General features: G+C 46.2%; 2 protein-coding genes across 3 annotated transcripts in view; one reads left to right on the top strand and one right to left on the bottom strand.

The window, feature by feature from the left end:
• The window catches only part of Jarid2 (jumonji and AT-rich interaction domain containing 2), a 196,084-nt gene extending 185,137 nt beyond the window's left edge, over positions 1–10,947 (top strand). For both annotated transcript variants that reach the window (XM_055595137.1, XM_055595138.1), the window contains 7 exons: positions 28–142; positions 2,685–2,790; positions 3,172–3,354; positions 3,790–3,920; positions 4,831–5,014; positions 5,993–6,100; positions 9,064–10,947. In XM_055595137.1, coding sequence (XP_055451112.1) covers positions 28–142; positions 2,685–2,790; positions 3,172–3,354; positions 3,790–3,920; positions 4,831–5,014; positions 5,993–6,100; positions 9,064–9,216 — 980 coding nt within the window. In that variant the 3' untranslated portion in view covers positions 9,217–10,947. The remainder of the gene's footprint in view (positions 1–27; positions 143–2,684; positions 2,791–3,171; positions 3,355–3,789; positions 3,921–4,830; positions 5,015–5,992; positions 6,101–9,063) is intronic.
• Positions 10,948–11,435: 488 nt separating this feature from the next.
• Dtnbp1 (dystrobrevin binding protein 1) overlaps positions 11,436–21,499 on the bottom strand; it is a 95,091-nt gene continuing 85,027 nt past the window's right edge. Inside the window, exons 9-10 of the mRNA XM_055595254.1 lie at positions 12,487–12,630; positions 11,436–11,785 (exon numbers count right to left, since the gene is read on the bottom strand). Of these exons, the coding sequence (XP_055451229.1) occupies positions 11,547–11,785; positions 12,487–12,630 (383 nt within the window). The 3' untranslated portion in view covers positions 11,436–11,546. The remainder of the gene's footprint in view (positions 11,786–12,486; positions 12,631–21,499) is intronic.

Genomic DNA, 21,499 nt, shown 5'->3' on the forward strand with positions numbered 1-21,499 from the left:
AATGACTACTCTTTCCTTACGTTTTAGGAGTGACTATTCCCTGGCTAAATATTGGCATGGTCTTTTCTACCTCATGCTGGTCTCGAGACCAAAATCACCTTCCATATATTGACTACTTACACACTGGTGCTGACTGCATTTGGTGAGTACTCACCCCAGCGGCAGATGCAACAGCTCTAGGTAGCCCAGGAAAGTGGTGCTTTTCAGTCCAATAAAAAAGGACCTGAACGTGCAGGGGAAAGGTACTTGCTTTTCCAACCTAGCCAGGGATTTGGGCTTTCTACCTGTGCTACAGGGGTTGCAGGGTGGCAGAAGTGGTTCCCATGCGTGGCCTATTGTGGTGTTCTCTTATGAATTGCTTGCTTAGTCTGTTTCCCTGCTGGGAATCCCCCAGTTATGTTACGGAATTCCCACAGTTGATTTATAGCAGTATTCATAAAGTATGATGGGGAGATTGGTCTGGGCAACCTCACCTGAGTGGCCTTTTGCAAGAGCTCCAGAGCTAGTCTACCCATTTTCAGAATTGTTTCTCCATGATGTACACCTCTGCATGGCACAGCGTATTCTTTGTGGATCCTCTGTGCTCTGTTCACGGCTGAGCTCCCTGGTTTCGGTGTTGGTAGCAGCGCATGGGAATTGACTGCATGGCGTCTGATGCTCATCTCATAGTCTCGCAGCCTGCTCCTCTCGCACTCACCTCTCCTAACTGCTGTTGCCCTCATGGGGTGATGAGCTATTCTTTACTGAGTAAACAGAATCTTCAACTGATGCCTGCTCAGCAGCCCATGTGGGCAGCAGTCTGCTGCTGCGGGGTACAGTTTTTTCAGGCCCTGATGAGCAAGAAGGGGTCTGTGCTGTGTCCTATGTGACCTGTTGAGGTGAGGATGTTGGTGTGTTGACATATGTGGAACCAGATCACATTGGTCATGAGGCAGGGGCAGACGGCAGCTGTGGAATGTGCCACACTCTTGTGGACCGGTTTGCTTCCTTGAAAAGCTGTGGTTCTGCCCAGTGCAGGTGTTCCTGTGGCCACCACTGACCTGTGGCACTGACCTGTGGTACTGTCCCCATTGCTGTGATGAAACACCATGACCAAGGGCAAATCAGGGAGGAAAGCATTTATTTGACTTATGCTTCCAGGTCACAGTTCATCATCAAAGGAAGTCAAGACAGGAGCTCAAGCAGGGCAGGAAACCTGGAGGCAGGGGCCATGGATGGAGGTTTGCTATTTACTGGCTTGCTCCCCATGGCTTGCTTTCGTCTAGAACCCTGACCACCAGCCCAGGAGTGACCTGACCTAAAACTGGCTGGAGGCTGGGCCCTCCTTCGTCAATCACTAATTAAGAAAATGTTTTACAGGCTTGCCTACATACAACTGGATCATACAGAGACATTTTCTTGAGGTTTCTTCCACTAAGATGATTTTTAGCTTATGTCAAGTTGATGTAAAACTATCTAGTGGGTGTGAAGTGGCCCATGCAGGTTGTTTTTTATAGCTTGAATGTGTAGTTGAAGGTGGTGAAACTTGATATTCTGTGATTTCTTTGAAGTCTTACTCTGAGCTCATAATGGCATAGAAGAAAGCAGAGAACTTTATGGTGTGTGGTGTTTCCTCGCTTTTTAAATCATGAGTCAGTAATGGGATGTGCTGACTTTGAAATGATATAAACACTTAAGAAAAATGTGGCTGGTATCTTCCCTTGGTAATTGAGACCAAGATTTGCCACAAAGAGATAGTATGAGTGCTGGGGTTGCTGTTTGGCCAAGCTTATAGAACTGTGTCTGTGTGGAGCTGAGGGAGGAGGGACAGTTACCAGTGAGGCCTGACAGCTTGAGACTTCTGCAGTCTCAGGTTCTTTCAAGACCCCAGCCTACTGTGACAGACATTGGCCCTGGCAACAGGCTTCCTATAAGTCCTCAATAGGCTTCCCTTTGCCAGACTTTGTTCATAACGTGATCCAGGGGTCATGTGGTATAATTGGCACATGCTTGGTAGCAGGCTACTTGAGGTATTGAGAGAGTGCTGGGAAAATTTTCTGTGTCTCTAGATTCTTCCCTTGACTATGTCACCTACTTTTCCAGCCTTTACTCCCACTGAGCCCTCCTCCCCTGTCTCTATAAGCTCTAGTCTGTTGTCCCAGAACCACAGCTTTCCTCCTGGTCACTCTATGCTCCCATGGAGGCCTCTATCCTTCTGTAATCCCTCAGACTGTGTCTTGACACAGTAGAGAGAGTGAGAGTTCCCCAGGTCTCTGTGGACATCCCCAGTTTCCCAGCAGTGTGGCTCTGTCTGCGACAAATGGGCTGTGTGTGTATGCACTGGTCTTGGCCCCTTTCCAAGTCCCTTCCTGGCCGGTAGGTAGCTCTAGGGCCTCCTTGGTTGTCTTGGTGGAGTGCCCCAGGTACCCAGGTATGCATGTTCTTCTGTCATGAACAGTATCAGTACTAGCTCGAGAACTAGGGAGTGTCAGTTGTGTTTGCTTCTGATTTATAGAGGGTTTCCCTATCGGGCTTTGTTTGGAAGGCTTTTGGCTCGCCCTGTGGGGCAGATCTGCATAGAAAGTGAACCATCTGTATAAGGTTGTGCCTGTGGTTTGGCTTGTACTGGGCAGAAGCGGCCAACAGTGACAGAGCAGGCCCCACAGCGCTCTCACCGAATGTCTCCTGTGTTTCCGAAACCCTAGGTATTGCATTCCTGCTGAGGAGGAGAACAAGCTGGAGGGGGTGGTCCACACCCTACTGCAGGCCAATGGCACTCCAGGGCTGCAGATGCTGGAGAGCAATGTCATGGTAGGTCTGTCCTCTACCTACAAACAGTGCTGAGTCTCCTGGAGACAGAAATTTCTTATTCTGTGTTACCTCCTGACAGTACTGGGTGGGGCTGGGAAGTGTTCCAAAAGGGTTGTAGACCTCTAAGAAGGAAGGAGTCCTGTGCTTCCAATGGCCTCTGCCTTGCAGTCACCATCAGGCTCATATCGAGCTGTGCTTCTGTGATTGTTCTTTTTTGATATTTTCTGAAGGAGAATCATAACCTGGTTCACTGAACAGGCCTCCATCAGGTTTCCTGTCGGCTGAACTTCCACATAATAGCCTGGCTGGTGGCCGTGCGGCAGAAGGGTTGCCTGGCAGGGCAAGGAGGGCCGTGTGTTTCAGTTGGCATTATCTCCCCAGATCTCCCCAGAGGTGCTGTGCAAGGAGGGGATCAAGGTCCACAGGACTGTGCAGCAGAGTGGGCAGTTTGTTGTCTGCTTTCCGGGGTCCTTTGTGTCCAAAGTATGCTGTGGCTACAACGTCTCAGAAACAGTGCACTTTGCTACCACCCAGTGGACAAGTATGGGCTTCGAGACTGCCAAGGTAAGCAGGTCAGCTGTGTGTAGATTCGGATTCACCATGAGCCTCTGAGGTCCTTTCACAGTACTGGTCTGGGTGGAGATCCTCAGTTACCAGGAAGGTTTTATAGGAAAGAAAGTTTTGAGGTCTGTATCATGAAGGCTTTTGACTGCCATTACTGGCCTTCCCACAGTTGTGGAGAGACCACTCAGACATAAACAAACACTGGGCCAGAGTATATGAGCACCTCTGCCCATTCTGAGCTGCGGTGCTGCCTCACGCTGGCAGTGAGGTGCTGGGCTCTGGTGCTGGTCTGCATGTAAGCAAAGTGGCTGCACAGCTATTAGTGCAAGTCCAGTGGGCACTTCAGAAATTCACACAGCCTGACTGTCACTATGAACCTTGACTACTCCTCAATCATGGAAATAGACCCTTTGTAAAGGTGACTCCTCTTTTTAGGAGATGAAGCGCCGCCATATAGCTAAGCCATTCTCCATGGAGAAGTTGCTCTACCAGATTGCACAAGCCGAAGCAAAAAAGGAAAATGGTCCCACCCTCAGTACCATCTCAGCCCTTTTGGACGAGCTCAGGTACTGTAGACCCATGACCCAGGACTTCAGGTGAAGCCACAGAGCTGGCAGCAGGGCTTGACTGAACAAGCAGGCACAGGCGACTGTTCTCTTGACTGCACAGGGCCACCACCACCACCACCTTTTTTTTTTTTTTTTTTTTTTTTTGCTATTTCCTCTGTTGTGTTCCTGTATAGTAGGAAGGTCTTAGTGAGCCTATATGAACAGAAGCGTATGATCTCAAGCTCATTCCTCTTTGGGGTCAGTGCTGAACCTGCCTTTTTACACTAATACTTTGCTCTAGGCTCTAGGGCTGGTTGGTAGTATAGAGAGGGACCCACCTTTTCCAACCCTTGGCTCTTACAGATATGGTAAGAGAGATACTGTAACATACTCTCTTACACACATACCATAGAGAATTTGGGCAGCAGCAGCAGCATCTGACTCTGAAACTGATTGGTCCCCTTGAGTTGGTCCACTTGTGTCCCACACATTTTGACAGCGCTTCTGAAGCACTGTGCATGGTTCCCTGTGTCGACCTCTTACCTCACTTGCCTCCTCCTGAGGCTTCTCACTCTCCAGGGAAAGGGTTCCTGATAATGTTGGTGGGAAACAGAGATGTTCACCACCTAGAAAGTGTCTTCAAGGGTAGGGACAACAAATAGGTAAAATGTATCCTTAGCTTGGAGAAAGAACATCTGTAACCTTAGGCAAAGTCCTGTTACCCCATGTTTTATCTGCCCTTTTGACTGAAGAGCATAATCTCTGGCTGGGGCCTTAGGAAGGCATGCCGGGTTTGTAACCCCATGGCTGGCTGTGCTGTATTGAAGGGTATGCTTATTCCAGAAGGGTAATGACATGGAAAGGGAGCAGGCATTCCTTGCAGGCATGCATGCGGCCTTTTCATGGTGCCTGCTATTTACCTGCACAGGGATACAGAGCTGCGGCAGCGCAGGCAGTTGTTTGAGGCTGGCCTTCACTCTTCAGCACGATATGGCAGCCATGATGGCAACAGTACAGTGGCGGATGGGAAGAAAAAGCCTCGAAAATGGCTGCAGCTAGAAACGTCAGAGAGGAGGTGCCAGATCTGCCAGCATCTGTGCTACCTCTCTATGGTAAGTATATGTAAGTGAGCCTAGAGTAGACCCACCGTGGACCCCAATACCAAGCCCGCTCAAGGCTTTTACAGCTTCTTGCCTCCTCACATTATGGTAGCAGAGCCCGAGTCAGCTGGCCACTGTGGGTAGTTGTAGCTAATGTTGGACCCCCTTGCTTTTTATTCTGCCTAGGGCTCTGCGCCATTGATGGTAGCACCCACATTCACTTAAACCTTTTGGGAAATACCCTCATAAATACCCAGAGATATATTTCCTCTGATTCTAAATTCTGTCAGCTGGCAATGCCTTGGTGGGGTTTTATTAATGTTAACAGCATGTGTTGCCCATGATAGCCAGTGAGTTTGTGATTAGCCCTTGGAGTCTTTAAAAGGGGCAACCTGTTATTTCTTTTTGTTTGCATGGAGGCTCCTGAGGAAAAAAACTCCAGATTTAAAGGCTTGTCAAAGTGTCCACTCAAGTTGGAGACCATTGTTTTTTGTTGTTGTTGTGGGTTGTTTGTTTGTTTTTGTTTTTGAGATACAGGTGACAGGACTTGAGGGGCCTACACAAAGGATAAGAGTACACAGGCCCTTGTTAGCCCTCAAGGATCAGTGTCTTTCCGTGTGATCTCAGGTAGCAGGACACTTGCTTGGTATGCAGCAGTGTGCAGGTCCTCTGGGGAACTGAAGATTAGGAGCCTTACCAACGTATTTTTGTCAAACTCCCCTAAGCCTTCTATGCCAATGTCAGTATATTTTGTCCCATCTCTATGATGAGGTGCTCCAGGAGCCTGCAGAACAGATCTGGTGAGGGTTTGAAAGCTAAGACAAGCTGCTGCTTTTTTGCCTCCTTCCCTCCATTCCCTTCCTCCCCTAGTTGAAGACCCTGTTGCAGGGTTTCTCATCGGTTTGTATTGTTGTTAGTCACTGACCCCTGGCTTGGGCAGATGTGTGTTGATAGGCCTCCTTGAATTCAACTTGAGCCCTTTCCCTACAGGTAGTACAGGAGAATGAGAATGTCGTGTTCTGCCTGGAATGTGCGCTGCGCCATGTGGAGAAACAGAAGTCTTGCCGTGGGCTGAAACTGATGTACCGCTATGACGAGGTGAGTGGAGGCTGAGGGTGGCCACTGTTATTCCTGTAGATGCCAGCTACTCATCTCTAGGCTGGAAATATGATAGCTTGAGCTGCAGTCAGTGTCTGCCCCCTGTCCTCAGCTCCTCAGTGCTCAATCTACAGCCTGATCTTGCCTTCCCAACCTCTTTCCAAGTTCTTCCTGTTCACAGGGCCACTGCCAGATTCTGTGCCTATTCCATTTAGCATGCTTGCTTCTTGCACAGGAGGTGCCTGACCCAAGATGGCCCTCCACAGCTGTTCCCCCGCCACCTGTCTCGATACCACATCCCGGGAAGCTCTCTGCCTTCAGACTACTCAGGCTCTGGACAGAGCGTTTTCTTATGGCTCCAGAGCCTGAGTCAGTGCTGGGAGGGGTGGTGGTCATGCCCCTTGCGTGATGTAGACACCTGTCACCGCCCATGGCTGCCCCTCACTCACCGTTGGTCCATGTCCTGTGTGCAGAGTTGAATGCTTTAGATTGAGAGCCTAACTCCCTGACACCCTGGAATATGGTTCCCTGTGCTGCCTATGTGCTGGGAATCGTGTCCCTGTGGGATCCACACTGTCTCTTCTTCACTTTTTTCCTCACTCTTGGATTCTGTATCCAGCTCTACGCATCATATTCATCTCACCTTCTCAACCTTCCTGATGCTGCAACCCTTTAATACAGTTCCTCACGTTGTGGTAACCTCTAACCATAAAAATTATTTTCATTGTTACTTCATAACTGTAATTTTGCTACTGTCATGAATGGTAATGTATTAATATTTAATAAGCAAGACAGCTAATATGAGACCCCTGTAAAGGGTTGCTTGATCTCCAGAGTGGTTTGTGACCCACAGGTTGAGAACAGCTGTTCTGAATGAAGCCCAGTCCAAACAAGATCATTTCACTAATGGAGCACAATTTAGCATCCCAGTTGGTCTTTTGGCATCTATCTGTAATTGAGGTTGCATGTACACTTCATTGCCTTGCCCACCTCTAGTACTATTCAGATGCTGTCTTCAGCCCGCTCTGTGCCTGCTTTTGGTCTCTGCATGCCTTATAGTTATAAGTGCTTTGGATAAGGGAACATCTCAAGCAGCCATCCCCAGATTTCACAGGCTGCAGCACACCTGTCTCCTTGTCTCACAGCTTGCAGTCCTATGCCAGGAAGTGCTGATCCCGGTCTGCCTGGTGCTGCACATCTGGTACCCTGGTGCCCTTACTCAAGAACCATCTCTTGGACAACATCATTGTCACTCACTGTGTGTTCCCCAGCTCTATGGCTGGCTGTGCAGCACATCGCCCATGTGGTCCCAGGATCTGCCTTCTATTCCTAATGCTGGCAACAGAATCTTCCCTCCTTGGCTGTGCTCCCTGAAGCTTGAACAGGTGGACAGTTAGTGCATTCAAGGCCATTACGTACTTGCCCCAGGCTTGCTGGGTCAAGTGTAGGTCAGACTCATGTCTGAGTTTTGACCCAACAAAACTTCTGTGGTCCCTACTTCACATAACAGTAAACGTCATAATGTGCTTAAAATCCCAGCAATGAGTAGAACTACTGTCTGGCATCCTGTACTTCCAAAGCCCTAGTTAGGGCACAGAGTTGGCAGCAGCAGGCAGGGCCAAGGAAGGTGCATCTGCGCACAAGATTAGGGCAGCTTGAAAACACTTCTCTGAAAGTGCTGCAAGCAGCTGAGCAGTGGGGTGGGAAGCTACCTGGTGTCGTAGGTCAGCATTTTACTGTGACCACAGTCCTGAAAGAACACCAGCACAACCGGTGGTCGGATATCTAGTGAGGAAGTCAGCTAGGGCGTATGGAAAAACACACTTGGCAGCCCATAGCTGAGTCACTAATGACCAGGCCAATGACAGACGTACTAGGGGTCCTACACCTGTTTCTCTCATACCCCACTACTTTTTTTTTTTTTTTTTTTTTTTTGTCCTGTACACTCTGGTGCTCACAGGAAGAGCTGGGCTTTCAGGACACTTGAGAACCTGGCTGCCCAAGGCAAAGTTTTTTACTGTCTTTCCAAGCTTGGCAACGAAGAAGCCAGTCTTCAGGAGGCAGGACACTGTTAGATCAGCAGATGTTGGGCTTTTCACGGCCTTCTAGGGCTTTTCAGAGCCAGAGATTGTGTGAACCTCAGGAGTCTTATTGTCCGGGCTGCTTCCATTCTTTACTCAGTGTCCAGACATCTTTCTTGCCAGGTATCTGGCTTCCTGCCTATGCTCTCTTGAGTCATTCATTCTTCCAGTGTGTCCCAGGCTGGTCCCACATGTGTTCTCCTGCTCCAACCTCTGGAGAGCTGTGATTTCAAATGTGGGCCATCACACCCAGCTATGGATATATTTTGGGTGAAGTACAGGCAAATGGCTGTTCCCTCTCCCCTCTAAGAAAGAGGGAGTAATGGACTTGTTAGTGCCACATGCTGGAGAATTTTGGCTCCAAGCTGGTGCCTGTGAAGCACCTCAGTGTGGGTCTCAGCAGTAGGCCGGGCAGCCATTCTCCTTAGTCATGTTGGTGTAATTTGTCTGGATGCTGTTCTTAATTTCTAGATTTTTCTTCTCACATTGACCTGCTACGAGATAACTACAGCAGCAGCAGCTTCTGCCCTAGCCCCAACTATCTGAAGCAGGGCCAGGAGATGGCCTGTCTCCGAGCTGGGAGGCGGCTGTTTCTCCTTTACAGGTCCCCTGGAGCTGGTGTTAAAATGCAGTTGTGAGCAGTAGTGGGTGCTGGGAGCCCAATAAGTAAAACACTCAGCAGCTGAGCAGTCTCTCCTGCCCCAGGGACTTCCTTAGGCATCAGCCTGTCCTGTCCACAAGTCCTCTGCCGCTCTGAATCCTAAAGGTATTTCTAAAGCCTGCTAATATCCAGTGACACACACCGGATATTGCCTTGTAAGGTACAGTCTGGTGCCCGGGACCCCTCTGCTATACTAACTGTGTTATCTGTCCTCCTGGCAGGAGCAGATCATCAGTTTGGTCAACCAGATATGTGGCAAAGTGTCTGGCAAACATGGCAGCATTGAGAACTGTCTCAACAAACCCACACCAAAAAGAGGCCCCCGCAAGAGAGCGACCGTGGACGTGCCGCCATCTCGGCTGCCACCCTCATGAAGATGTCGAACCCATGGTCACTTATATATTTTTTGTAATTATTATATTCTAGTTTGGAGTACTTGCTGTAGGATACAAGCTGTCTTTGCACTAGCTCTAAAGAAGAATTTCTTCTGGTTTTAGAGAACTGATTTTGTTTTAGCATTAAACTGTTCAAGTTTTTGTACGTAGATAATCTAGATACTGCAGTCAGGTTTGGAAGCTGCCGTACACTCACTGTCTAAAAAACCCTTGAGGGGGCTGTATTAATTTGTATCGCCCCATGGCTGACAAAAGCCTGTTTTTTTGGTTTTTTTTTTTTGTTGTTGTTGTTGTTGTTTTTTGTTTTGTTTTATTTGGTAATTGTTGGGGAATAAAGGCTTTTTAACCCGTTTTTGAAAAGGGTGAAGTTTGGAGAACAAATTTTAAAACCATCCGTCACATGAGCAGATTTTTCTAGATTGGAAAAGTGATAGAAGACACACACACATATACAGAAAAAAGAAACTTGAAATGGCTTTCCTTTGGCTGTCTTTTCTTGTCATGTGCAAGGGGAATCTGTAGCTTCTGGAACCGGAGAGCCCCGTTTGTTGGCTGGGCGGTTATGGCAGCTGAAGGCAAATGTGAGGCTTGCGTGACTAGGCTCTCATACCAGCACATCACTATGCATCCGTTCGAGGAAGAGGAGGAAGACAAAGACTGCCTGCCTTGGAGGGCCACTGAGGGAGACCTGTGCCTGATTTCACTAGGAAATCCATTCTGTTATTTTTTTGGTGCTGTTGGCTACTTTATGAAAAAAAAAAAAAAAAACAAAAACAAAAAAAAAACACAAAAAAAACCCTTCAATAGCATCCTTGAGGAAAACAGGAAACAGTAGTTGACTGTAAGTGCTTCCCTGTCGTCCACGTGCAATCTCCTGACATTCCACCTCCGTCTCTCTGCTTGTTCACTCACACATCAGCATTAATCTTTGTTTCAAACACACTTAGAGCCACTAAGTCTGCGGTTCTTTTTGAATGTGAAAATACATCTGTGCTCATCTTGTCTATTTTTTCTCTTCATGTTTTAACAAAAAAGAAAAAAAAAAGAAAAAAAAAGAATCCCATCCCTTTTGTACATACTCCTGTAAATTGTTTTAAATACTTGAGCCTTTTCTTGGTGGGGGAGGGGAGGGGTAAGAAAGATGAAGAAAAGCCTTACATTTCAGTTTCTTCATCGGCTGGATTGGATGCTTACAGGGTTTTTCTTGTAACATTTATAAGTGCTGCTTACATCACTCAAAACAACAAAACATGGTAATGGAGTAGCTGTTGCCCTTCTCCGGTTGTGTGTACAGTATGTGTGGAATAAAAAAGGGAAACTGTTTTCACAAGCTGTTCTTTGTTTCATAATTGGATCAGTCCGTAGCTACCCATATTGCACTGAGCTTGCCAGTGGTGACTGCCAGGAACGTCCTAGGATCCACTTTGGTGGTTGTTGTTGCAGAAGACTGAACTGTTTTGGAATATTTAACGATTACATAACAGTCGAGTGTTTTCCAATGTGGTTGTCCAGTTTTTATGGCCTTGCTGTGTACTTTTCCCTCTCTTTTGACAGTAGACTTTCGCCTATGGCCTACAGTTTGACATTTAATTTATTAGCGCTGCTCTGCACCTCTCCCTCAGGGAGGGCTCCGTGTGGTCTATTGCCAGTTCTTTGTTTACTTTTCAGGTTTGTACTACAAGGTTTAATAATAAAAACAAGTTTTTTGGACATTTTGTCTGTCATTTGGAAAGTGAGGGAAGGGAATGGGCTTTCTTTGGTCAGTGGGGCAGAGGCTCTAAGTCCTCTCTTTGGCAAGGGAGTGGAGCTACTGAGGCATTTCCATATTAATGCTCAGCCACTCTGCTCTGGGTCTAGTGGGGTTAGGCGCTCATGCCCTGGCCACCTTCCCTACCGGAGAGCAAGCTGAATTATTTTGCCTCAAGTTTAATTTCTGCTGAGGTCCAGATTGTTGACAGCAGTTTTAGCCTGATGGTAGTTCAGCTGATGGGTATAAAATTAAGTTTTTCCCAGTTTGACCACTATTGCTTATATGATAAGTTTCTTTTCCCTCCTATTACAGAGCCCACACAACCTGGCCCAAGGTCCTATTACCACTCAGCGGCCCTCCACACCTCTAAGAACTCTTGATCGTCTCAGCCGTACCCACTTGTCAAAGCCAGAGGCCTTTCTTATAACCCAAAATACTCACCGGCAGCTCAGTTTAGCCCATAAGCTTTATTGTAGCACTTGGAATGGTTCTCACACACCATTAGCAGTTGTGCAAAGTCAACCTTGCAGGAGGGTGCTGCACACAGCTGACAAGTCACTTAAATGTCCTGAGTTGAATCACTGTCATCACTGACACCTGGGGTGGACTTTCTGTCAGTATGTAATGTGACCAAGGCAGTGTCCACCTGCACCTCCTCTTCATCAGGCTGGACGAGGGGGGCATCAACAGTGTCCAGGTCAGTGTAGGCAGAGGTTGAGGCAGGTGGCTGGAGTGCTGGTTCTGAGGGATTTGGAATCTGAAGATTCATTTCGTTCTGACAGGGGTTGGATTCCAGCTCTATTGAACAAAGTAGAAAAAGCCTCCGATTGGTGATTACCATTGAGGACAACTGTCTGAGGGCACCCTACAGGGCTGCCTCCTGTCCCACAGGGAGTCACAGGTGAACAAGTACCTATTCTGTACTGTGACACTGGGAAAGACTAAGAAAAAGCTAAGGGCACATGCTGAAAGTCAAGCACCAATCCTTGATAACCTAGATGATCCTTTAGCACTGGAGTATAGGATGAACTAAGAATTATTCAGCCTTTAGCAACCCCCAATTTTGCGAGGAATCAAGATTTTAGACATAACCAGTCACTGACTAAGTCATTTCTCTCCCTGTGGAGGGCTGAGAGGAGGAGGGTCAGGTCAGAGGAATTGGTCTCTCAGTACTGTGGCCCAAGAGTTTCCCTTCCCTCCTGTATATGAAAGCAGCTGAAAAACTGGCTGTGCAGTGCTCTACAAACAAAAGGACCTCATCAGGAGTCCATAGTCCTGGAGTAAGGAAGGCCTGCTGCATTAGGGAGCAGAGCTTAGAAAAAAACCGAGCCACACAGGAACGCTAACGTGTTCCCAATCCAGCCCAATCTCTGCACCTTGAGGGCCCACTCCCTGGAGCAGCCTCCATTCATTGCCTCACTACTTCCTACACATGGAAAAATGGGTTCATGGAAGAAGTTGGGTTGAAGAGATTTGATATTGGTCTGGTCATGACTTACTCAAACCAGGGGACAGCACAATGTTGTCCTCTCCACCAGAATTCAAGAAGACATCTAGAGCCTCCTGGTCAGAGATGTCCATCAGGTCCATCTGCTCCAGCATGTCTACATTCACCTCCATGGATGACATGCTGCCCATGGGCTCTGAGAATAAAAGAAATTGTACCTTTTGCTTTTCATGGTAAATGGTGCATTTTATCACTGTTAGGCTAATCACACTATTTTCTCCCAGCTTTTGCCATCACCAAATGAGAATAGTTTTACTCTGTCCTAAGTTATCTTTTATAACCTTTGTCCACAAACTCATGTTTGCAGGTGTTCCTATAAAATGTAGGTGTAGGTAGGAGCTGTTTTAATGGGTCAGTAGGAAGTCAGAAAATTCCCTCCTAGGTCAGTGCAACCAAAATTGCAAGTGATGCTTTCCTGCTGGTAGAATGGGAACAGAAGCTCAGCAGCTGCAGGAGACAGGGCCCCAAGGCAGGGTGCCTCTTAGAACTGGTTTTCACATCCCAACCACCAGCCAAGGATTACTTTCTATGCAAGCTGTTTCTGGATGGATGTATTATGAACCTTGGCCTTCACAGACAGAGACTCCCTTACAAAGTAAGGGGCAGCACAAACGAAAGCGTAACAAGGACCAGGGAAGTCAATGTCAGAGAGGCTTCTAGGATGAACCAGATAACTAAGTTTACCATCAAAATGTAGACTTTGCCCAAGTTGAGGATGAGAGCAAAGCACAGTAGAAAATAAATTCAATATATTCCCCAGAGCGCGGCATGAGCACACACAGTCACTCCCACAAATGAAGATGGAGGGGCGCTTGCAATCCAACAGAGCTGGAAGTTTTGTGTTCTTCAGTAGGAGTTGGATTAGCTTTAGGCACACAAGCACCTAAGTTCACTACTTTTCTATCTCTGGGTTACACAGGTTGTTCTGTTGTTCTGAGCCAGTCAGGCTTAGCTTGGGCAGGGTGGACTTGAACAGCTTTCTGGTGTCACAGCGGCACCAGTGCAGTAATGTCACAGCTACAAGGGTAGGTTCGAGAGAGTAGCACTCCCTTAGGCACTGGTGTTCTAGTGGGATTCTTGAGGGTATAAGTGGATGCCATGGTTTCAGCCGTCTCTTCTGGTCTGTGGCTTTGACCTCAGCCAGGAGGACCTCAGCCTGAATGTTGGATGTTCAGGAGAGGCCAAGCCATTCACCACAAGGAATGAACTAAACCTAGCCTGGTGTCTCTCACCGTCAGTCCCAGCACAGGGGAGGCTGAGACAAGACCATGAGTTCCATGCCAGCTAGGGCTATTTATCAAATCCCACCTAAGAATCCTCTCTTCCCCAATTATGTGATTCTCCTACCTCAGCCTCCAAATCACTGGAATTGTGTATGTGTCTTCAGAACTTAACTCACAGCTGTATAATTCACACCCATCCTTCTGGAGGGATGCCAATGTACCTACCTCTTTGATGACTGACATAACTGTCCTAACTTACTATAAACTTAAACCTAATTTATGTCAAATAAACTAATGAAAAGTAAAATATTTATGTGTTAAATATCAAAAGTTGTCAAATTCAGCTCAAGTGATATCCCAATAGGAAATTCTTAGCTTTGGATGCCTTACTAGAGAATGAAGAAAATCAAGCCTATATTTCAGGTAGAAGATAGGTGCCCTTGGTGCCTTTAATCCCAATACTCAGTAGGTAGAAACAAGATGTCTTAAGTATGAGGTCAGCCTAGTTCCAATGAGTTCCAGGCTACCCAGGGCTACATAGCAAGGCCTTGCCTCTGAAAAGGACGCCCAAGGAATGTCCAGTTTTCCTGCCAAGCCTCCTGAGTGCTAGAAGCACCTGGCTACAAAGACTGTTCTTTGCCAAAGCAAAGACTATGAGCAGTGGCACGCTAAGTATTTGATTTGGCACACTTTCCATGGAAACCATAAAACAGGACAGACCAGCCAGTGGTCCCATACAGTGTCTAGGGTTTGCTCATCCACTCAGGATAAACAAGGAGAGTGATGTGCTCCATCCAATGCTGAATTCCAAAAATTGGTCAGTTGTAAGTTTTAGAAACATAATTTTAATCAAACTTCAGAGTAAGTATATTGAAGAACTTGAAACAGGAACAAATGTGGTAATGGGGGTGAGTTGGCTGGGTCTAGCTTACACCAAGACTCATCAGGGTGCTTTTGCCTCTGTTGGCACTGAACTGTTGAAGACAGAAGCTGTCCTGTTTGAAACGGAGTTCAACAGTAATCGGACCACTACTTACTGAACTGTAACTATGAAAATCACAGTGGAGTGTCCTAACCTGTACAAGCTTAAAACACACAAACATAAGGCTGCTAAAGCCAGTCACCTTGAGTAATACTGTGTATCAGGACTGTGAAAGTCAACATCTGGACTCTATGAAACGAAGACAGGTAAGAGTACAATGAACACTAACTGTCAAAGGTTACCTTCGACAGCTTGATGGTAAGGCTCTAACATCATCGTGAATTGAAATCAAGCTGACGCCAACTAGAATCTTCACCCCTCCTGACTTAGTATTCACGGTGCTGGAAGGTACTTTGTATGTGTGGTGGTTTGAATGAGAACGGTACCCCCTAGGCTTACATATTTGAAAAGTTGTTCCCCAGTTGGTGAAAGCATTTGGAAGGGTTAGAAGGTGTGGTGGGGTTGGAGGTGGCATGTCACTGGGGTGGACTTTGAGGTTTCACAAATCTAATACCATTCCCAGTTGTGTGTGTGTGTCTATCTGTGTCTTTCTGCCTCATGTTTGGGACTCCAGATGCTCCAGTACCATGCCTACCTGCATACTGCCATCCTCTCTGCCAATGATGGCCATGGACTCTAACCCTATTAAACTGTAAGCCCCAAATAAATTTCTGTGTGTTCGCTTGGTCCTTGCCTCTTATTACAGTAACAAAAAAGTCTCTAAAACATCTACAGGAGGAGGAGCAGTAATCGGTATTAGCTACAACCCAGTGACCTGTCTGCAAGATTGTATTGGTACAATAGTGGCCAACAAATGTTACAGGAGTAACTACCACTGTTTAAAAAATAGACTTAAGGCAAACTTCATATCTGGACACTGCTAAAGTAGCCCCAAGTCTGGGACTAGACAGGGTCACAGGCCTAGGGGAAACTATTACTATTATGCTAACGGAGCAGAGCAATAAAATCACTCCTATTGCAGACATACCCACAGATTAGCGCCTCACTCAGCCCTCTCAGAGAACGCGCTTCTTGCAGTAGATGGGTGTTAACACAATGATTCACAACCTACAAACCTACAATGTACAGAGAGATAGACAGACTGACTGACTGTGGCGCACTCAGTCCCAATTGGGTATCTTCATCAAATCATCCTCAAGATTTAGAGATCTCAAGACCCAGCTATACCTCTCCTGGATATATACCCAAAAGACGATCCAGCATACAACAAGGACACTTGCTCAACTACGTTCATAGCAGTTTTATTCACAATAGCCAGAATCTGGAAACAACTTACATGACCCTCAACCGAAGAATGAATAAACTATAGCATATGTACACAATAGAATACTATTCAGCTACTAAAAACAAAGAAATAATGGAATTTGCAGGCAAATAGATGAAACTAGAAAAGATCATCCCGAGTTAGGTAACCCAAACCCAGAAAGACACATATAGTATGTACTCGCTTATAAGTGGATATTAGCCGCATAGTATAGGATAAGCATACTATGAGGCACAGACCCAAAGAAGATAAGTAACATACAGGATCCAAGGTAGGATGCATACATCTCACTTGGAAAGGGAGACAGGACAGACAGAAGTAGTGGCTGAAGAGAGGGAACAAGGTAGGAGATGGGGGCCCAGAGAGTTCAGATCTGGGGAGAGTAAGGGCGAGAGGACAGAAGGACTGTGAAGAAAAGAGAAACAGTGGGGTTATCTCTCTGACAGGGTAGGCTCCTAGGAGGATATGAGGGGGACTCAAGCAGAGACTCCTACTAGCAAAGAGCACAGAGAGCGAAGAGGACACCCACTACCTAGTCTCCTAGCAGAGGGAAGGGAATGCTAACACACCCACATAAACTTTGACCCAAAATTTACCCTGCCTACAAGATGTGCAGGGATAAGACAGCAGAGATTGAAAGAATGCCCAACCCATGCCTCACCCAACCAGAGACCCACCCTAAGGGACAGTGCCAACCCCTGACACTACGAATGAAGCTCTGCTAAACTTGTAGACAGAAACTTGACAGAGCTGTCCTATGAGAGGCACTACCCAGCAGCACCTCAAAACAGATGCTGAGACTCACAGCCAAACATTGAGTGATAGTGATACGTAGGGAATCTTCTGGAAAAGTGGGAGGAAAGAGGGACTTGGAGATGACAGGAGCTTCACGAGAAAAAAAAAAAAAACAGGGCCCAGAGGGGCTTGCTGAGACTGAAGCATCAACCAAAAACCATGCATGAACTGGACCTCAGCCCCTTCAAAGATGCAGCAGATGGCAGCTTAGGCTTCAAGTGGGTCCTCTAGTAAGGGAAGTGGGGACTGCATTGGACATGGACTCACTTGCCAGCTTTTACATCACTTTCCCCTGGCAGGACTGCTTTGCCAGGCCACAGGGGAAGAGGACATGCTTAGTCCTGATCAAACAGGATGAGCAGGGCTGGATGGAAAGGGGGCTCCCCTTTTCTTAAGGGGAGGGGGAAAAGGGGTGAGACTGGAAGGGGAGGAGGGATGAGGCTACAACAAGGATGTAGAGTGAATTAAAATTTTTTTTTCAATTAAAAAGATCTATGTGGATAAAGAGGCTGACAATTGTTAAGAGCCAGAGGTGGTGGTTGATCCCAGGGAACAGCACTCTTCAGTTCTAGAATACACAAAGAACTCCTAGAGAGAGACTGTGTCAAAATGCACAAGATTTGAACAACTTCAACCCAGACAAAACCCCTGCACAGAGAGAGGAAGCAGGCACAAAGGTCCACTGCTAGCCAAGAGGCTATTTGTAATTGATACCTGCTTGGAAAGGGGTTTTCTGCAGTGTCATTTGGTATATCAACTACACTCCAGGACATGCCTCATGTCCAGGAGTATTTGGCCAACACAAAATTACTCCAGGGTGTGTGTGTGTGTGTGTGTGTGTGTGTGTGCGCGCACACACACTTGTTTTGGAATTGCTTTGTCATATTGGTTTTTTTTTTTTAATCAGTGAGAGAAAGAGAAGGAAGAAAGGAGGAGAGAGAATCATGAAGTTGGGTGTTGGTGTGGTCTGAGTGCTATTGGTCCTCACAGGATCATGTGTTTGTAGGTCTAGTCCCCAGCTGGTGAGCTCCTTGGAAAGGAGGAGGAGGTGCGGCATTGCTGAAGGAGGTGTAGTCTTGTTGAAGAGGTATGTCACTGGGGGTGGGCTTGGAGATCTCAAAAGCCCAGTCTTTGTCTCTCTGTCTACAAATCAGGATAAAGTTCTTAACTGCAGCTCAGCGCCTACCTGCACCTACACTCCCCACCACCATGATAATGGACTAACCCTCTGAAACTGAGACAAGCCCTCAATTAATGACTTTCTTTTATAAGAGTTAGCATGGTCACGGCGTCTCTTCATAACAATAAAACAGCAACAGACAGAAGTTGGTCTCAGGGAGTGGTGTGCTGCCACGACAGGCGTGACCATGCTATTTGTTAGTAGACTTTGGATCAGGAAAACAGTTGAACCTTTAAGCAGGGCTTCTGGGCTGCCCTTGTAGGAACAAAGGGAATAATGCTGAGGGAGATATGAACTGCAGGGGCCCAGCTCAAAAGGTTCTGAAGGAGAAAATATTATCAGCTGTTGGGATACTTTAGCAAAGAATGTGCCTGCCTTTGCCCTTGCCCTAAAAATTCTTTCCAGAGGCTAAATTAAACAGTTTTTGATTAATAGCATTGGCAGAGGAGAATTCAAGAGAGCCTAGTATCAACTGTGTAGTTATTAGTGATTAGTATTAAGCATATCTTCAATGAAAAGAGCAAATAGGGCAAAATGAAATACAAAATACAGAATTTGAGGAGCATCTTAGTTGGGTTTTTTTTTTTTTTTAACATTAATTATGTATACATTATTCTTCCTACATGCTCACCTGCACCACCAGAAGTGAGCACCAGATCTTACTATAGATGGTTGTGAGCCACCATGTGGTTGCTGGGAATTGAACTCAGGACCTTTGGAAGAGCAGTCAGTGCTCTTAACCTCTGAGCCATCTCTCCAGCCCTTAGCTGAGTTTCTACTGCTGTGAAGAGACACTATGACATGGCAACTCTTATTTAAAAAAATTAATTAGGGCTAGCTTACAGTTTCAGAGGTTCAGTCCATTATCATTATGGTGAGAAGCATGGCAGCATGCAGGCAGAGAAGGAGCTCAGAGTTCTACATATTGATCTGCAGGTATCAAGAGACTGTGAACCACACTGGGTGCAGCATGAGACCTCAAAGCCCACCCCCACAGTGACACACTTCTTCCAACAAGGCCACAACTACTCCAACAGTTCACACCTAATAGTACCACTTCCTATGGACCAATCATTCAAACATATGAGTCTATGGGGGTCAAACTACCACAAGGAGCAAAGAAGCACCAAATGTAATGCTGAGCAAAGTCCAGTTCTCAAGAAGATAAAAAGTTTCAGCAAATGCCTGATGCTAAATGGGAAAAGGTAGTAGTGACCTCAAGACTTGCACCAAGCTAAGCTTCCAACTTGTGAAAAAGGAATTTAAGAAAAGCTTAAGCAGCAAAGGAAACCATCAACAATGGAAAGCATATGCAAGTGCAAGTCAAAGAGGGACCCAGGATGTAGCCTCAGCAATCAGAAGAACTTGTCAGCTTCAGCAATGTGGTTCTGGCTTTAGAATCAATAAGGACACAGGAAAGGGGTTGTAGAATCTTCCTCCATAATAAAGAAAAGCTGCTGAAGCCAGGTGTGTGCAGAGGAGTCCTTGCATGGAAGCACAGCAAGGCCATGGCAGGAAGCTGTGAAGGTGAAGCCTGGATTGCCTTGGGGACTCTAAGATGTTAGTGATAGCAGAGTTGTGGGATACTTGCCAAGGAGAGCTGCTAACAGGGTATGGAACCAGGCCAAGAGAGAGAAGTATGCTGTAGTCAACACAGCTAGAGGCCGGAGTTCTGAAGAGCACTTTGACAGCAGATATGGAGATGCAGAATTCAGAGTTTGCCCTACTGGTTTTCTGTCTTGTTCTTGTCTAGAACTTCCTCATGCTCCCTTTCCTCCCAGGGCAGAACTGCAATGTACAGTCTGTGCCACTATATGTTAGAAGTGTGTGATCTGCATTTTGATTTCAATTTTACAGGCGGTTACAGTTTAGAGATTTCCATGAATCTCAGACTTTGGACTTAAAAGTCCAAAGAGACTTTTAAACATTATTGAGACTGAGAGACTATAGGGAATTTTGAAGTTGGGCTACGTAAGTGCGTTATGATATGGTCACACACCCATGCGGCTAGGGAGTGGAATGTGGTGGCTAGGAGTGGGTGGATCTGGGAGGAGGAAGAGGATTATCAAAGTACACTGTAATAAATAAATTTTAATTAAAAAATGCCCAATTTAAGAAATCAAAACCTAAATACATCACTTCATATTATTGGGAGTCAAGGGGGCTGCAGCACTATGATAAAGATCACACAGAATCCACACAGCTGGGAAGCTTGCCAGCTGCCATAAACATTCTGAGAAGTAATTGACAAACTCTAGTAAATCTAAAGTAAGCACACCACATGAAATAAGTACTGCTCCAAAAGAAGCAGTTCTCAAAGTGAGGTTCCTCAGCTGCTACCTTGAGCTAGAGTGTCCATGGGAATTGGCTCATAATGCAACCTCGTGGTTTCTTCACCTACACCTTCGAGATCAGAATCTGGGACCCAGTTCTTTATGATGAGGCCTGCTCCTTTTGGACAGCATAACTACAGCCATTTTTTATTTCAGGCCTAACAGCCACATCATCTCAGCTTGTTGCTAATATAGGGAAAAGCTCTCTGTGTAAAGTTGACTAAAAACTATGTTTATGTTCAGCATACTCAGAAATTTCCCAACCATCAACACAGCTAGCCCCAACTGCCACACACACTTCAAGGTTAGCCTTGAATCAGACATGAGTACCCTGTTCCACTCTCCCCACCATACCCCATGTGGTTTTTGCCTTTACAAGCTAACTTTGAAAGACAATCAATGTCACAGTTTGGCTCACGAGTTCCTTTCTGTGTCCCTGTCTTGGGGTGTTGTATTCATTAAACCATCCACATCTAACTAACATTGGTGTCTGAGCAGTTTATGCAGCTTTCTCTGGACCCCAACATTTACTCTCAAAAATGTACACAGAGATACATGAGGATGTCTATGGAGGCTAATCTCAATGGTCAGTTAAACTGGATTCATGAATACATCTCTGGCCTTCTCTCTAAGGGTGTGTGTAGAGAAGTTTAACTGAGGTGGCAAGACCACCCTACAGTGGGTAGCCCCATCTCCTGCACTGGGGGCTTACATTGAATGAAAAGCAGAGAAAGGAAAGCAAGACAAAAACCAGCTTCTTGATCTGCCTAAACGTAAGCAAGCCCAGGCCTACTCCCATTTCCACCCCCCCTAAGCTCCTGCTACAACGCCTCCTCTTCCCTCCAGGGGATGTCTTCAAGAGGATGTCCTTCTGAATTATAAGCTGGTGTCCATCCTTCCTTCCTCTGTTTCTGCCCCTGTGAAGAGGACACTAACTAATGCAATCTCCATGTCAGCACTCTTTCTAATAACTTGGGAACAAGTATTCCTATTCATACTAAATGAATTGGTTATATGTGTTCAATGTAGATAAATTTAAGTATGTAAGTTGAGTTTGAACTGAGTAAATTATACTGATGATGCAAAGGGACCCTCTAAGCAAACTATAAGGCAACACCTTACTTCCACATAAAGCATGTTTTATTGCTTTTTTAAAGATGTATGTATGTATGTATGTATGTATGTATGTATGTATGTATGTATGTAT

Source organism: Psammomys obesus, unplaced genomic scaffold, assembly GCF_907164565.1.
Source record: "Psammomys obesus unplaced genomic scaffold, mPsaObe1.curated_primary_1811, whole genome shotgun sequence".
In the NCBI taxonomy this organism is placed as follows: domain Eukaryota; kingdom Metazoa; phylum Chordata; class Mammalia; order Rodentia; family Muridae; genus Psammomys; species Psammomys obesus.